The sequence below is a fragment of the Oryza brachyantha genome, chromosome 6, assembly GCF_000231095.2.
Source record: "Oryza brachyantha chromosome 6, ObraRS2, whole genome shotgun sequence".
Taxonomy (NCBI): Eukaryota; Viridiplantae; Streptophyta; class Magnoliopsida; order Poales; family Poaceae; genus Oryza; species Oryza brachyantha.
This window is the reverse complement of record NC_023168.2, coordinates 14767625-14785642: the sequence shown is the minus strand read 5'-3', so window position 1 is coordinate 14785642 and position 18018 is coordinate 14767625. Positions and strand designations below refer to the sequence as shown.

General features: G+C 39.7%; 2 protein-coding genes across 3 annotated transcripts; both read right to left on the bottom strand.

Annotated features, from left to right (window-relative positions):
• Nucleotides 1-1517: 1517 nt before the first annotated feature.
• LOC102715591 (ABC transporter C family member 8-like) lies at nt 1518-7204 on the bottom strand (the record flags this gene model as incomplete). Its single annotated transcript, XM_015838127.1, is given in 13 exon segments — nt 1518-2092; nt 2757-2860; nt 2862-2988; nt 3083-3146; nt 3540-3845; nt 3946-4160; nt 4445-4744; nt 4747-4858; nt 4972-5577; nt 5663-5749; nt 5843-6013; nt 6016-6165; nt 6824-7204. Coding segments are annotated over 13 exon segments (2712 nt in total), but the record flags the coding sequence as incomplete, so codon positions are not given.
• A 955-nt stretch (nt 7205-8159) lies between these two features.
• Nucleotides 8160-17307, bottom strand: LOC102715314 (K(+) efflux antiporter 4-like). 2 transcript variants are annotated; one of them, XM_040525396.1, is made up of 20 exons: nt 16854-17307; nt 16595-16638; nt 15663-15721; nt 15476-15548; nt 15271-15332; nt 15111-15186; nt 14917-14991; nt 13991-14062; nt 13819-13902; nt 13601-13669; nt 12341-12418; nt 12074-12162; nt 11713-11809; nt 11552-11605; nt 10479-10574; nt 10126-10314; nt 9965-10042; nt 9522-9566; nt 8950-9042; nt 8160-8859 (listed from the first exon to the last, which is right to left on the bottom strand). In XM_040525396.1, exons 1-20 carry the CDS (start codon nt 17182-17184, stop codon nt 8779-8781), a joined length of 1845 nt encoding a protein of 614 aa, XP_040381330.1. In that variant the 5' UTR covers nt 17185-17307; the 3' UTR covers nt 8160-8778. The 2 variants fall into 2 exon arrangements, with proteins under 2 accessions (XP_040381330.1, XP_015694407.2); XM_015838921.2 differs by having other exon boundaries at nt 8956-9042.
• Nucleotides 17308-18018: the final 711 nt, after the last annotated feature.

Genomic DNA, 18018 nt, shown 5'->3' with positions numbered 1-18018 from the left:
CGGCCATCGCCGGCGGAGAGATCCGCCGTCAGGACACTGGTAGACCACCCTCACTGTACTACGAATTTTTTTTAAAAAATATTTTTAATAAATAATTTTATTACTAAACCTCCTGAAAAAATATTTCCACATAATAAATCTTTTGGCCACGCCATCAACATTGACGTCGCGAAACGGCTTGCTATGCCATGCTATGCCGACCAGGCTGCGTGACAGCGTTGTCTTGCCACGCCACCCGCACGGACGTGGCTAAAAGGTTCAGTTTTGAAAAAATTATGTCCGGTGGTCTAATAATAAAATTACTTGCTTAAAAAAGTTTACTTGATAAAAAATTTCCCGTACTACGCCATCACAATCTTTCTTTCTCCTGCTTTGATTCATCCACATCGATTTCTTTATTCTTTGATTCATCCACATCGATTTCTTTATTCTTTTTTCCCTCCTCTAAGGACATCCATAATATAAGCCAAAAATGTCCTTATAACTATGTATAGACTTTTTATCATTGTGAAAATGATTTACTACGATGAGTTATCTATATGGACTACTCGTATGAATTAAAATACATTATATCTTCTCTTTCTTATCTCTTATCTCTTGTGAGAGAGTTAGGACTACTATTGAATGTGATTCATTGGTCGTAATTTATGTGTATTCCAATCTTTATATAAAATAAAATAGTAACAGACCACCTATGTGGGCTCATCTATATGGGTCAAGCAGTTTATATACATTAGAGATGTCCTAATGACCATGGGATCTCAACTTTGCTTAGTTTGAGAGCGAGTGACGAAGAAAAAAGATCATTTAAAACGATGTATTATATTACTAAATAGTGAATAATTAATTAAGTATCATGAATTTAAAAAATTAAATTAATAGAATGATTTAAAGCAATTTTATTTATTTATTTATTTTAAAAACACACCATTTAAATAGGTTGGGAAGCATGTATAAGGAAAATATTTATATTTGTTCTTTCTTTTCCTTCTTTCGTTTCGTTGCTTGATCTTGCGATGCCCCCCCCCACCCAATCAGCGGCTGGGCTAGGTGATGATTGAACGATATATTTATAAATAAAAAGTAATTTATGAATCAAACTTTTATATAGGTATTCTTAGCAATCTAAAACTAGGGCTAAAAAATAAGATTCGATGAAAAATTCAAAATTTAAAGTTAAAAATTCAAAATTTAAAGTTAAAAATTCAAAATTTAAAGTTAAAAATTTGAAATTTGAAATTCTAAATTTAAAGTTAAAAATTCAAATTTTGGTTTATAAGCATAAATATAAGCGAAAAGATATAGGTGTAGTGAAATACATGACAAACGCTGATCATGCCGAGAGCTGAATCTGTTCGATTCGTTGCTGATCTGAACCGAGGGGGATTATATTCGTTTATGTGGGTCGAGATTTTTCATATTTATTGTTTTTTCAAAAAAGAAATTACTGCATGATATACTATGAATAATGAATTGAGGAGCTTGTTGGATTATGTTAGCCCAGCATTTCCCTGAAATTGTGTCAACATGTTTATTAAATTAGGGCAGATGACTTGACATGCTACTGTTACTGTTGTTCCTAAAGTTGTAGATCTGTTGTATTAAGTGTACAAACTGGCCTAATTATTTGATAGTTACACCTAAGCTACCCAAGTATACAAGTTTAGGAACATGTCAACCTGGCATGAGGTTAAGATTAATTGTATCGAACACAACATTATCACTGAACACAATATAATTACTACTGTGTCACCTTTGGATTTAATTCTCTGTCTCTTCGACTCTTCCTCATCAGTTGATTTAATTGATGCACGTAGAATTTTCATATCAAGCACGGATCTTGTGATCTGAGGAAAAAAAAATTTCTCACTGAACAAAACAATGTATTGTTATGTCTTCACATATCTTCACTGAAGCTATTCAACAACCTGGGAAACCGATCTTTTATTTTTCATGATCGAATTCTCATCTCCTTTATCATGCTCCGACAAAGAACAGTAGAATCATGATATGTTCCTTTTGGGATTAGCCCAATATTCGGCCACAAGTTTGGCAAAGGCTGATTGTTTATCTTCATATTCCATAAGTTCCCCTGCACAACAGGAACACATATGATTATACATTTATGAACAATTTGAAGCTATTAGGAGGTACCACTGTTTTTTATATAAAATTTGGTACCTCCTCAAGGATGAGAAAAATCTCTACATTTATACTAGCTATACAGAGGTCAGGTAAAAATGCCCTTCTCTAAAAAAAATATACTAGCTAAATGCCCGCGCTTTCTATTTGGTTAAGTTGGTGTTTAGATTGAGAAAATTTTTGGGAGAAGTGTCACGTCAAATGTTTGACCGGATGTCGGAAGGGGTTTTTGGACACGAATGAAAAAAACGAATTTCACGGCTAGCCTAGAAACGCGAGACGAATCTTTTGAGCCTAATTAATCCGTCATTAGCACATGTTGATTACTATAGCATTTATGGCTAATCATGGGCTAATTAGGCTCAAAAGATTCGTCTCAAGATTTCTTCCATAACTGTGCAATTAGTTTTTTGGTTCATCTATATTTAATACTTTATTTAGGTGTCCAAAAATTCGATGTGATATTTTTGGAAATTTTTTTTGAAAACTAAACAAAGCCTAAAAGTGATTCATACAGGCTCTAAACTTCTGATACTACTTTATGTATCTCCTATCAGTCCGATCACTGGACCAGAGCTTTCATCAGATTGATATGCTTGTGTGCAGTAACTTACCGTATGAAAGTACCATGACTTTGTCACTGTCTGTGACAGTTGGAACCCTGTGGGCAATGGTTACAACTGTGCAACTCGAGAATTGTTGCCTGATGAACCTCTGCATCAGTTGCAGAGTCGATGGATGCCGTTGCTTCATCCAGCACAAGAATTCTGTTCCTCCGGAGGAGAACTCTGCCAAGACAGAAGAGCTGGCGCTGACCAACGCTCCAGTTGCTGCCATCATCGCTCACTACAGCAGGCCAATGGAACAAACTGTCTTGAGTTTCTCTAAATATCCTATACATATGGTTAACTCCTTTACCTCTAGAATTCACGTCACATACCTACTGTATCAAGAAGAGCAGGTGTGCTGCGAATAGCTTCCTGTAGCTGACATCTCTCCAAGGCCTGAAATGTGCAATGACAGTCTAATCAAATTCATGAAAAACCATTTTGGTCTATAATATGGACACCAATCTGGTTAAGTTCAGGATCATGATTGAGCTCAAGTTCTTCTATTGCTTATGTTTCTATAATATTTGTTTAAACTGATTCTATTAGAAACCGTAGTGCTGCATAGTAGCGGAGCCGGAATTTTTTCATACATAGGGCTCAATTAGTTGAATTTATATAATTTTGTCTTTATTTTCTAGTTTTTAAAATTTTAAAATAAAATTTCAATGCATATTTATGATCAGGAGTAGGGCTGCAGCCCTAGCTGCCCTACTCCTGTCTCTGCCCCTGCTGCTGCACAAGATTTCTTTTTTATCGCATTTCGTAAACTACTGTAATTTCACTTACCTCCCATATCTCTTCATCTGAATGCAGACCAAGAGGGTCCAGGTTATTGCGCACAGTTCCTCTGAAAAGTGTAGGTTCTTGGGGGATGATGCTCAGTTTAGTTCTTAGATCACTGAGACCAATAGTGCAGATGTCCAGCTTATCAATCAGTATCCTCCCACCTGCAGGATCAACGAGACGAAACAACGAGCTGATGAGTGTTGATTTCCCACTCCCAGTTCTCCCTACAACTCCAATTTTGTTTCCAGCAGCAAATGTGCAGGTGATTCCTTTGAGGACAAGGGGCATGTTTGGCCGGTATTTGACCTGCTCATAGGTGTAAGTTTTACTGTAACTTTCTTTTTTTTTTTTTCTTTCAACTTCCAGTGAACCTCTGTTGAAAACAAATTAATTTACACAGTTTTACCTTGAGATCTTGCAGGTCGATTTGCCCCTCCTGTGGCCATGAACTTGGAGGCCTATTCTCTGGTTCAATGGCTGGAGGCTCTGATGGAAGGTGCATGTACTGATTTATTCTCTCAACTGAAATGATGTAGTTTTCCATGTAGGAATAGAACCTTGTCAGGAAAACCTGAAGCGTCGTCAGTGACAAAGCAAAGGAGAGGCTCAGACCCGCAAAGCCTGGAAATGTCCATATTGGAAGGGTTCAGCATATCTGAAGATACCATTATAAGAGGAGTATGCACGGTTTAATGGCTTATTTACATGAGATTTGCACGGTACCAATAACTCACGGTACCAAATCGTTTCTGGTTATTAAATCTAACAATGTCTGTCATGTCTTCTCAGCTAGATCTAATGATAAAAAACAGCTAGATCTAATGGTAAAAAACAATTTAGTACTATAAGATACCGGTATCTCGAGATACTTTTTGTTGGACCGGAGCAAATATCTATTTACATACCTGGTGAGACAGCTCCTGGAGGAGCCAAAACAAGAAGCAGTGCTGCTGTTAGTATTGTCAGGCATTGCAGTGCCTCTACTCTTATTAGGACCCACTCATGTGCAGCAACCGTGTGGAAGAACATTGTCGCGTCGGTGTCTATGAGTTGCAGGTTATTATGGATGAACCTGTCTGTTGCTTCAAAAGCCCTGATGGTCACCACACCAAGGATTGATTCTGTTGCATAGTTCATGACTGGTGCCTTTGTTGTTCCATTGATTCTTGCTAGCTCTCTAGCTGTGGCCACCTAGTTTTTAAACCAGACATCAGCTCTGAGTTGGGAAGGTACATTGTGATGATCTCACTAGCACCAAGAACCACGTAAGCTATGGAGTAAGGTATGTCAAAGTCCAGGATGCTCAAATCTGAAGATGCCTGTATCGAAAAATGCTGCCGTCAGGTACTAGCTACCCCTAGAGCTGTACTACTTGTTCATTGAGAAAAAGTTAAAGATTTGCTTCTTATGATCTTAATTTGAAATCTCATACCCTTGTTAAGATTCCTCCAACCGGTGTCGAGTCAAAGAATGACATAGGGGCCTTGAATACAGAATCCATTAGACCGGTAAAGAATGCTTTGGAGGCCTTGAGCCCCAGCTTAGCTGCAGAGAGGGTTCTGAAGTAGGCAAAGCAGCAGCAGAAGATGGATAGCCCTGAATACACACCTACCAGAAGAGCACTACTGACTTCCATCTGCACAGCCACAGCCAGCCAGAATGTGGCCATCATCTGGAACGATGTGAAAAGCAGCTGAGTAATGAACATCACAGAGAGGGGCCAAGCTCCCTTGGACACATCGATGTAGTCTCTGTATGGCTTCCAACCAAGGCCTCCAATCTCCTTCTCTTCCTCTTGTGTGAGCTGGGATGAAGAGGGGCCTCTTGCAGACACCTCAGCATCACTGTCCTGCAGTGCAACCTGCGATTTGCTGTGATCATCAGGCACAACTTGCCCCTGGACTTGGCCTTGCTGGCTTGAACTATCCAGCTCTGTGATCGATGACTGGTGAGCCGAGACGAGCTTCTCAAACGCTGTCCCGGATTCCATTAGCTCTGAATAAACCCCCTGTTGTCTGACATGGCCACCTTCCATGACCTGTTGAAGCAATGGCAGATCGCTCAACCGAAGGATCTGTGACATGGATGAATGATGCTCTTGCTCTGAAGATCGATCAACCTACCATAATCCGATCGGTCTCGGTTAGGAACTCAACCTGGTGAGTCACAAGGACCACAGTCTTCTCTGCAAGTGCTGCCATTACACAATCCTGCAAGAACATTGCCCACTGATTAGACATCTCTAAAGAAAGAAATGATCAGGAAGCAGCTTGCTTGCATCCATGGATGCAGGTTCTCCATACGTAGAACAGAACAGCGGCGGTGTGTGCATCGACGGCGTTGAAGGGGTCATCCAGGAGGAACACATCTGCGTCGCTGTAAACCGCTCTCGCCAGCTGAATCCTCTGCTTCTGACCGCCGCTCATGTTGAGCCCTCGCTGCCCGATCTCGGTGAGGTCTCCATGGCCGAAGCTGATCTCATGTCCTTGTCCAGAGCGCAGGCTCTGATCGCCCTGTCATACTGCTCCTTGTTGTATGGCCTCCCGAAGAGTATGTTGTCACGGACGGCGCCGCTCTGTATCCAGGAGTCCTGCGAAACGTACGCCACTGTGCCGTACAGCTCGACCTGAAAATTGATTATGGTTTTGTCTTGTCATCTTTTTGCATATGAACAGATCATCGTGGTGAAACAGCAGGTTGTGGTTTGTTATGGATTGTCTAGTGTTTCTATCATATTTCAAGTTTTTAATGATATTCCCCCTTTTTCATGCAACCCAAATAATTATGACCAAAATTAACAAATTAGAATATAACAATGCCATTTGCCACTCCATTAAAATGTAAAGTCAAACTTGATTTTGAATAAGAAAACACAAACCCTTCTTTTCTATATATGAAGATCGAATTTGATTTTGTATGATTGGGATAGGGTAGATGACGCCATCATTTTTTTTAAGAAAAGTTTTATATTCATTTGGACACAAAACATAAAGGACATGATAATTCAATCAGTTTGTAAAACCCTAATTGTTTTTTTTAAAAAAAACACCTTACCATTCTTAATGTTCTAGGCATCTCCCTGAGCAATGCACATTTTTTAAGAAAATGTTTTTTTTTCTTCTCAAAATTCATATATGTTTTATTTTCTTTTCACTTACCCAGGGTTTTTTTACCGTCCTTTAAAGTATATTGTATCTCGAGATACTAAATTCTTATATAAAAAATATAGCATCTTGAGATACCTTTTTAAGAATGTTAAAAAAAATTAAAAAAAACTCGCTTACCAATCCTGGTGTTCTAGGTATCTCCCCAAGCAATGCAAAGAGGAGTGATGATTTGCCTGATCCAACTGGGCCACAAACTGCCACCTTCTCCCCTCTCCGAATGCTGAGGTGAACATTCTTCAGCGTCAGCTCAGCTGCGCTCCCACTCCAGCTAAAGCTGCCATCTTGCACGTTGATGATTCTTGAATCATCTGAAGGCGGCGCTCTGATCACGTCGCCGTCGTTGATCTCGTCCTCGGCGAGGAACCTCCCGATGCGGCCGAGCGACACCCTGTACTGGATCACCATCGTCATCACCTCCGGCAGCATCCTCACCGGCTCCGACATGACCCTGAGCGTGGCGAGGACGGTGAAGACCGTGCTGGCGTCGAGCGGCGCGATTTTTTTTCATTAAGATTCTATCTATATAATTTGATATAGAAGTGTAAATAAAACCAAGTAGTAGAGTACTAATAAGAGGGATCGAAACAATTTATAATGGACCTACTGAGGCTGCAGCTACATTATGTTGTTGGGATGGTGACTTTCAGTTGCTTTTCGCTACACGAGGGTTAGAGCAAGTTCAATAGTATAACCAATTACTGACTCCAATTCATCTATAGTCGATCTAATAGTCAATTCATACAATAGTTATCTATAAAACATATACTACTATGTCCCACTTGAAAACATATACTACTATGTCCCACTTGTCATACACACCGTGTGTCTTGAAGTACATGCTGCCGCTAACTAAATATATAGTTTACTCCTCTTCTTTCTCATCTCTTATCCTCTTAAAATATATTTATACTATCTCTGTTCCTAATGTTTGACATCATTAACTTTTTTATATATGTTTGATCATTCATCTTAAAATATATTTATACTATCTCTGTTACACCATTGACTTTTTTATACATATTTAATCATTCATCTTATATAAAAAATTTACATATTATTAATTATTTTTATCATTTTATTTATTATTAAATATACTTTTAGGTATATATATATAGCTTTACATATTTGGTAAAAGAAATTTAAATAAAACAAATAGTCAAACATATATAAAAAAATATCAACGGCATCAAACATTTAAGAACAAATGAAGACATTTAAGAACAAATGAAGAAGCTAGCTTATATGCTATTGTACCTGCTCTTAGAAGCATAGAAGCACTGATTGAGACCAAGATGTCACATGCACTGATTAGTGCGCAGGGATATATAGTACTTCGTTGTTATGAACATGATGTTATGTATAATCATACATAACGCTGACCATCATGAAGGCCTGCAACGCGCACAGTGACGATAGTAGGTACTCCCTCGGTGAGGTGAGACTAGTCAAACTGAATACAGATACAAATACAATGATGCAAAATGGGTTTCAATTATTTCTATAGGGCAAAAAAAAACTACAGAAAGACGTGTATCATAACGATATTCTAAGTAAAAAGGGTCAAAGGTTAGATGCTAACGGTAAAAATTCAGTACACAACAAAATTCGCGACGAGAAACGCGCACACAAACCCTGACAAAGATAATACAATGGCATAGCAACGACCAAGCCAAAATAAACCCCCTACCATCTCGCTAACCCAATCAATTAATCAGCATACATTGTTATGTTACAAAGAAAACCCTCGTTTCTGGGGTTTTACACTTCATCGAGCAGACGCAGCACGAGACCGCCGTTGGTCCCAGGGCATGCCATGCTGCTCTGCTCCACTCCCAAAACCGGCAAATTATATTTTTGCCATTTGCACCACTCGCAGATCAACCCCTCTCAAGAAGACAACCGAAACGAGATTGATTTCTTTTGCCTCCGCTCCAAATGTTCCACATCCTCCCCCCCGGCCGTGCATGTATGGTACAAATCTCTTTTCGTACATGCGAAGAAAACACTTTACAGGAGCTGTTTTAGCGTAAGCCACACTAAAAAAGGTAAGCTTTGCGTGGTGCCAAAATATGTCATGAGTCATGTGAGCCTTGGACTATCAAATTTATGCGCTTGCCGCTATCGATGCGGAGGCCATCACTTTTTAGGCCCAACTGAAAAAGGAAGAACCGATGAATTGGTTGACAACCGATTTTCCAGAGTAAAACAATCGATAGATGAACTCAGTTGATATGAACGTGTACCTCCACCTGATTGCTCTCAACAGAAAACCATCTTAAGAGAACACCGAGGTGAACCACTGCCGGGATCATTTTGAATAGAAGGGGTGTTGTTACCTGCATTGGTGCAGACAAGAGGTAAGTAAACCAAACATCAAGACCAGAACAATGTCACGAAGGTGGATATTACAGCTGAATCAAATGACAAAACAGATAGGTCTGGTGACTATGCCACTCATTTGAATGTCTGCTAGGTACTCCCTCCCTTTCATATTACAAGTCACTTTAGGTCCCTTTCATATTACAAGTCACTTTAGGTTTGTCGTAACTCAAACATCTTCAAGTTTGACCAACTTGTATGCTAACATCTACAACATGAAATTAGTTTAATTAAACTCATCACTGAATATTTTTTGTAGTACATTTATTGAATATTTTTGTAGTACATTTATTATGTTGAAAATGTTGCTATATTTTTATATAAACTCGGTCAAACTTGAATAACTTAGGCCAAACCTAAAGTGACTTGTAATATGAAAGAGAGGAGTACTATATTTACAATGACAATAGAGGAAACAACATGAATAGATGCATACCAAACTCAGTGCAGTGGTCCCGAGAAGCAGCAGATAAAGTTTGCCCTGAAGAAAAACAAATCAACTGTCAGATGAAAATGAAAGTACATGTACCATCCCTCCATTTTGGCCTACAAAATTTAAGGTCTAGCTTCAAAAAGGGATGGGTTGAAATTTTATATAGTTTTAAGCTAAAAATATGTAAGGCTGAGTTGGTTTGTGAAAAGACCCATGGGTCTTATAGCCCATTACCAGTTTACCACCCCTATGCACATTAGTGCTCACAAGCCTGAAGCCAACATAAAGTATCAGAACAGAACATTTACTATTGACTACTACTAAAGCAAGCTTGAGTGGAATTAGTCAGAAGTTAGCTAGAACTGAGAAATACATGTAACAATGTGAGTATAAAACAGCATTAACAGACAGGGTGGAATACCAAAAAAAAAAGAGGGAGAAATAACCTCAATCAAATGGATGCTTGAAGCACGGCTAAGAAGAACAAAAGCAAATTCTCCTATTTGTGCAAGAGACATGCCAACCTACAGGAAAAATAATATGAAGTTAGCGTCACTGTATGCGCAAGAGCAGAAGGGAGCACACTCAAAGACACTAAAAAACTTACAAGAAGAGATGTTTTGTTGCTATAGCCAAACCCTTTAACGACAATAGCAACAATAAACGTCTTTACAGTAATCACCAAAATCACAGCTGCAAGGAGTATATCAACATGGTTCCAAAGAAAATGGACATTAATTAGCATCCCAATGCTGGCAAGGAAAAGAGCAGCGAAGAAGTTTCGAATAGGTTCAATCTGCAGAAACAACAAACCTGAAATAAGAGAACATATAATGTATTACTAACTACAAGAGTCTAGCTACAAATTTGACTAAAGTAGTAAAAAAAACATAAAACAAGAAAATGTAAATTGCCATTTGAATTGTCACAGGACTGACAAACTACACAGCAAGGAATTACTTGTTCAAGTGTGTGTTGTGCAAGATCAGTCGTTGATATCATTACTCCAGCGGCAAACGAACCCAACTCAAGACTGAGGCCCAACTTATCACTGCACTGCATCACAGAAAGAAGGCCACATATGAGTAAACAAAAATTTTAAGACACTAATAGAAGAGATAGTATCCAAATAGATTAAAACTGCTCAAAGGATAAACATAGCTACATGCATGAACCATGACAGTAAAGAAAGAGTTGCTTAAAGCCAATGAGCCAGACTTACAAAATTAGTGCAGAAACTTGGAAAAGATATAGGAGGCAAAACACTAATCAGCACTCCACATTCAATATGATATATGCTATAAATCAATCTAGAATAGCATAAGCTTAAAAAATCGAGTTTGACAAAATTGTTACTTTTACAGCTTGTTCTCGAATAAATTTAATATATATCATACTTTACAGGATTCAGTTGGAGCACGACTTTTGGTCAGGGTTAGTACATGTAACAGCTATCTGCAGTTCTGCACTGGATTCAGTTGGAGCACAGCACGACTTTTGGTCAGGGTTATACATGTAACAGTTATCTGCAGTTCTGCACTACCCCAGTAGCCAAGTGCTTAAAGAAAGAGTGAAGTACACTAGCGGTTCTTAAACTTGTGTTCATGTGTCATCTAGGTCACTGAACTCTTTAAATGCATTTTTGGGTCCCCGAACTTGTCCGGGTGTGTCATATAGGTCCAAACGGGCTCCGGCCTACTCCATCCGCTGACATGGCATGCCACGGTGGCGCCTACGTGTTGGTGGGGCCATGTGGGTCCCACATATCAGTGTCTCCCTCCTCCTTATTCTTTTCTCTCCCTTCTCGTAGGCGCCACCGTGGCATGCCACGTCAGTGGATAGAGTAGGTCAGAGCCCGTTTGGACCTATATGACACCCCCGAACATATTTTGAGAGTTTAGAGACCTAGATGACACATGCACGCAAGTTTAGGGACCACTGGTACACTTCACTCTTAAAGAAAAATAATTTTCCATTTTACTGCACAATACTGCATTAGATACTATAACATAGCAGCAGTTAAAGAAACTCACCCAAGCGAATAACAAGCAGAATGCAACAGCTGCCAACTGGTAAAGTTCATTTGTCTGCATGAAATGCAGAAATGTCAGTATAGGATAACTTGATGTTTGCGAGCAAAATTAAATTAAATGCTCAACATAAACACTCATGTATGTCCCTCAATAATATTCACCTGAGATGAAAGACTTATCATCAGCTTAAGAAACCAGGGCACACCAGTCCGGGAGAGGATAGAGAGAATGGCAAGGAACGTTATCAGTACCACCAACCTGGGAATGTCAGAAGTTGTCATAAGAATTTAATCCAGTATCTGAGTATATCCTAGAAGAACTTTCACAGACAATAGGAAGTTCAAATATACATAGGACAATATGATTTCATTTATCAAGATATAAGGGCATAAGCTTTTGTGTTGACATTAAATAGCATCATTTAGACATTGATGTAACAAGAATTTATCTAATGTAGAGATTACTCTACTGATAAAAATATATGCAAAAGGTTTTAAGGCAAAAAAAAAACACTACACTTACGACTTCGCCATTGATGCAACACCTTGAAGAAGACCAGATGCGCCACTCAAAATTGGAAGAAGTGCAAAAAGAAGACCAACAGCACAGTCCTGCGACCAAGGAATGTCAAATCACCCATACAAGGGAAGTAATGGAGCTCAGATAAAGAAAGGGCCATTGGTCCACTATTTTGATTCTTAAGAGAAGAAAGAAAAACAAACATCTTTACAGGTTCATCTCCTCAAACAATTCAACTCACATAGAAGACGGTATCCAATTCTTGCATACCTGCAATATGAGTGTGCCAACCGTAACTTGGCCATGAAGGGCATTGATGCTATTTCTTTCCATCAGAAATTTCAGAACCTAAATACAAAATAATTTTCCAGAAACATTAAGCAAAAGTAGATGTAAATGGATTTACAACAATAGAATAATCATATCGTAAGTTATATACAACATTCAGGAGGCACAGTTAGCACATGAGTCAAGCATCATCTATCACATAAGGATGTGCTAAACTGAAAGGCATTTGACATCTATTGGCTACCGCTATGGAAGGGGTAATGATTCCACCAGAAACCAACACAAACAAGTTGATTTACCAAAAAAGTGAATTGAAGCGTTAGCAAAACACCAACAGATAGTTGCTTCCACGGCAAAGGGAAATGAAGAGTTAATCAGCAACACAAAATGATACACTAAGCTCATCTCCACTGTCTCTGCATACAAGAAAGGAGAACAGAAATTGTGTACGAACCACTGGAGGAACCGAATCAAGAAGGGAAACCTCCACCCATGGATGTGACTGCCACAATCAGAGCCCTCACACATAAGTTGGGCTCCCCATCACAAGATTCAGAGCTCTCAGCGAAGAATTGAGTTTCCTGCTCCTCGACAATGAGTCAACTATCGAGTTCCCTGCCACTGAAACTGGAGCTAACAGAACCACATTACCTCTCACAGCCAAGATCAGAGCTCCCTGCCTCCCCACCACTGCAAAATCATCTCCCATCTCTATTTCCTCTTCTTCCATACTTCCAGGTCCTGCCTACTTCGAGTTCCAACTGCCCAATCTACTCAATTTTGGCACTAAATTGGTAAACATGACTGGAATTTTTAGAGCGTGGAGGAACTGACAGGGAGGAGATGGAAGCACTCCTGGCTCAAGGAGATGAGGACCTTGGAGAGCCAAAGACAGAGGTGTGAGATTATTTTTATTTGATTTGTGGGCCCCAACATACACTGGGAGAAAAAAAATCAATGAACAAAACAACTGGGGACCCCATATTTTCTTGTTTGGTTCAATATATACTGATGATGGCCTAATAATAAATACTATCAATAAGATTACCAATAAAATGTGATAAAACACAAGAGGGAGAGAGAATGGGCATATTGCTATTTCAAGATATAAAGAGCAGTGAACACATCAAGGACTCCAAACATTGAAGAAATGAAGCAACAATAAGCCATTGATTTCATAAAGCATAAACACCTATGGGTCCATTGTAACTGGATGAGAGGCAATCGAAGATTAGAAATTACCACTGCTGTCGAAGACATAGAAAGGAGAACACCAACAAAAACACCTTCTTTTGTTTTGCCTCCACATAGCTGAAATGTGATATTAAATATAAGCAAGAAATTAAAAGCACTGTCAGGTGTGTTTTTTTGAATCCATAAGCAAGAAATTATTTGCACTTGGAAATGGAAAGATGACAACATGGTAGCTTGAAATTTTGAATTGCAACAAAGAAACATACCGTAGCAGAAATACCACAGAGGAACATGAACAGTATGATTTGGAGCAATCCTCCAAGAACAGCAACCGCACGAACAACTCGAAGCTGAGACAATGGGGAAACACCTCATTTTATTATTATGTAAGTCCTTGTTTGCATAAGTGCAAATAATAAATAAATCAAAGATGTATACCTTTGCTGTAGAAAACTCAAGTCCCAGAGCAAACAGCAGAAATATCACACCAAACTGCGCTACTGTTTCAACCTGTACGAAAAAGTATGTGTCATACACACAAATAATACACGAGTAGATATATGCATTACAATCATTTTTTTTTTGCATGTAGATATATTGATTGCATTACAAGTCCATTGGTGTAGAAACTAGAAAAGGTAAAATATGCAGGGAACATGTATGCATATTGACCAATAAAGAAGTTAATATAGATAGGTTGCTAGGACAGAAATGGTCCAACAATAAACAAAAACAGATGGGCAACAATTGAGATATATACACATCAAAGAAACAAGTTTGCATAAATAAATAGATAAATATTAGCAATGTTAAAAGAAGCATGATGGTTTTTTAGTCAAACGCCATGCCAAAGGGAATTTCGCAGACATACAATTCAAAAATCAAATTGAGTAAATTTAGCATTTAAACTACAACTTTGATTATTTAAACTGATGAAATTTTGGTTTCTTCAATAAATCAAAAGTTAATGATCTAAGGTATTTCTGTGAACTTCACTGCACATGTACACATACAGTTACCAATTTCAGACAATGCAAAACAGTAAAACATGTCTAGTTATATGGTTTCATCTTTAACCACAAAATTGTTCCAGCTTATAATGCCATTTCCCAGCAATTAGATGAAAGGAATCTTAATTTTCATGTACATCTTTATCTAACTACTACTGATAGAAAAAGGAAGAGAGCATTCGCATGGACCAGTAAGGTATGAAAATAGAATGCATAAGCAGTATATATTTCTATTTCTATGTGCACAAAGAAATATAATCATGATGTAGCTGCCAGCTCAAGGAGTCGAGCAATTGAGCAAAAGCACATGCATATTTCGAGAAAAGCAACCAACAAAGGAAAAAAGCACCTTACTTGCACCATTTCACTCACAAAGCTAAAACCTCCTGGTCCAATTATAGACCCTGCAAGTAAATAACCTGTGATCACCTGCAATATATTTTAGAGTTGTAGCCTTAGCTGGCTTATTATACCAAATCATCCAAATAGCCACAAGAGTGTATGCCTCGTACAGGAAATGAGAGGAGAAAAGGTAGTATAGTACTCACTGGTTGCCCAAGGCAAGCAAAGGCAATTCCACCACATGTAGCAGACACAATAACAACAACAAGATCCGAGATCAATCTACAATAGTTCACATTCAATAAACAAGTTAATACTTAAGGAAGAAAGTTTATCTCCATTCAACATTGGAATTGCGCAACGCACCTAAGGTCCAATTGCAGCACAGGGTATTTTGACTTCGGATTGGATATAATAAAAACATTATCCTGGATTCACAATTGTGTCAATTACAGCTAAGTAAATCAGTGAATAACAATTGAGATGTTTTCCAAGAGCAGTAGCTTTTTCAAAAAAAAAAAAAGAAAGAAAGAAAGAAAGGAGGTTATGCAATCAATTGCAGTACTTGTACCTTCCGATCAATCAATGTGGGAACATCCTCTTGCTCTGGCCGATCCAAGAAAACTTCCTTAAATGGGAATGACCTAGGGGTTGAAATCATAGATTTGGGAGGTTTAATAAAGAACAAGTTAAATAATACCGGATAAAACACTTAAAAAAAGGAGTATCACAAATTCAGATTCAAATCAGTAACATACTTATTGTCTTTGGTCTCATTCTTCTTTGTTACTCTTCTGGCCACAGTTTCAAGGACACCCTGGCAGGATAAAGAACAATATGATCACTTCACAGAGACACAGATGTGTGACGTATACAGTATAATCAACAATATTTCACAGAAAGTAACAAAGACATGGAAACTACAATCCTCTATGGATATCATTGACATGGAGCATATGTGCATCAATTTTTACAATTACTCAGACAAATAACACAGTGTATAGTCTGATGAAATAAATGTCACATGTTATCTTTATAAGCATCATCACAGTCATGAGTGATTAATACAAGGAACTTCAGAAGAGGCACCTTTAGGTATAGTAGGATTTTCCAGGCAAGTTAAACACAGTAACTTAGGTATGCTATAAACTAATATTAACTGTGTTTGAAAGTTTCTTAGTTCCACCACAAATAAATGCTAATTGTTTCTAGTCTAGTACAATAACAAAAACAATCCAATGGATTGTTGTCAGCATTAGGAAAATGTCGACTGAACTTCACCAGGTCAAAAGGCCATTAACTGGGTCAAAAGGCACAAAAACTACAGAGCAACATATGTAAGGACCACAGAGCTCGTGGAGATTACAGCTCTAGCAAAGATAGTGGACCATTATCAATTTATCATGATCAGAGTCAGAATAAACAGTTGCACGCTCAGTTTAAACACCAACTCCGTCCAGTTTAAGCTGGTGAGCAAAAAAAAAAAATCATACGAGCACGTACCCATATCAAACCAATTCCCACTCAAATTCCAGATTGAAACAACGATTTGAACCCCCAAAACTGTATTCAGCAGGATCTAGCTATCCCACCCATTACATACGCAGCATGACAAGAAACTTAACTAGATCCTAGCCTAAAATGGGAACGAATGGCTACAAGCTAACACAAAGTGTGCAATGAAAATCACCTGCTTCTCAGCCACCGTATTGTTGAAGCTGCCGGGGTCCTTCTCTGCAAAACCAGAGCAGCCGAGACGAGTAAGCACAAGGCAGTGCCAAAATAATTCCCAAAACCCCCCAAAATCCGCAAGCCGGCAAGCGCCACAGCGCACGGAGACCGAGATCTCCGGCCACCGACACAGACCCGCCGCACTGGGGGGGAGCCTCGCACCAGATCCCGGCGCCGCGAACGCCCCCAGGCGGATCACGGGTCTCAGATCCACGCACCTCCGCCGCCCTGGTCGCCCTCGGACTCCGGGAACTCCTTCTCCAGCGCGCGGTCGATCATCTCCGCGAGGCTGCCCTCGTTCCCCGTGGCATTGGCCGCCGCGGCCCCGGCCGCCGCACCGCCCGCCACCTCCCCTCCGGCCTCCGCCTTCTTCCCGGCGCCCTCCCCGCGCGCCACCGCCTCCGCCCGCGCCTCCTCCTCCTCCTCCCCCGCACCCGCACCTTCCGCCGCGGCGGCGGAGCGGAATGCGACTGCCGCCGCGAGGACGAAGAAGACGAGGAGGAGGAGGAGCACGTGCACGAGCGGCCCCGCGCGGCGACGCGTCAGCATCGCCGGAGAGGAGAGGGTTTAGATTGCGGAGGCGCGGGGGGTGTGTGTGTGTGTCGGGGGAAGAGAGGAAGAAGAAAGCGAGAAAAATGAAAAAGCGAAACACACGCGCACGCCAACGGACGCAGGTGCAGCGCGGTGGAAAATGTGGAACCAACGAGGCGCCAATTTGTAGGGGGGTGGTGGTGTGGTGGTGTGTCTGCGATCCGTGTTGCTAATGGGATTGGCGACCTAACAATTTCTTCGTTTCATCGCTGGGAGTCCTTTTCACGGGCTCTAACGCCCGCTTCTCCGGCTCCGTGCTCTGTACTCCGATACTCGCTTGATGATACTTTATGATATTAGACAATTTATATTACCTAGTTCATAATGTATCCCCTTCTTTTATTATGTTCTACGGAGCCTTTTTTCGTGAGGGTGGCTGCCACGACAGCACGCTGGTAGCCTAGGATTTCACTTGAAACAGTCTAGTTACGAAATGAAAAAAATCAAGACAAGCAAATGGATTCTAACCGAAGCCATGTTCATTTTATGGTATGTTTGAGAAGCTTTTAGTTGATACGGCTTTCGCTAGAATCCCCGTCTCTCTTAAATAATCTAGATTATCGTCCACCCGAATTCTAAGAATCTTCGATCGTTGAATCTAGCAAAGTCCGAAGTTGGAAGACTTATCTTTTCTAGATTTCGATAAGCTAGATATTTCTCAGAATATTAAACTCACCAAATAGAAGCTTAGAGTTCTCATTGAAAAAACAGTTACAAGGTTTTGCTTTTGGCAAAACTAGGTTTTAATAATATTAGGTTGATTGTTTGGGTTTTTTTAAGTCTAATGGCATA

Excerpts from the sequence above, each read along its gene's own strand:
- LOC102715314 (XM_040525396.1), bottom strand. The coding sequence starts at position 17,184 with ATGCTGACGCGTCGCCGCGCGGGGCCGCTCGTGCACGTGCTCCTCCTC. Across the intron at positions 13,670-13,818 it reads TCTGTGGTATTTCTGCTACG|CTATGTGGAGGCAAAACAAA; the intron begins GTATGTTTCTTT and ends ATCACATTTCAG. Across the intron at positions 9,043-9,521 it reads GGACCACTGCACTGAGTTTG|GTAACAACACCCCTTCTATT; the intron begins GTATGCATCTAT and ends GCACCAATGCAG.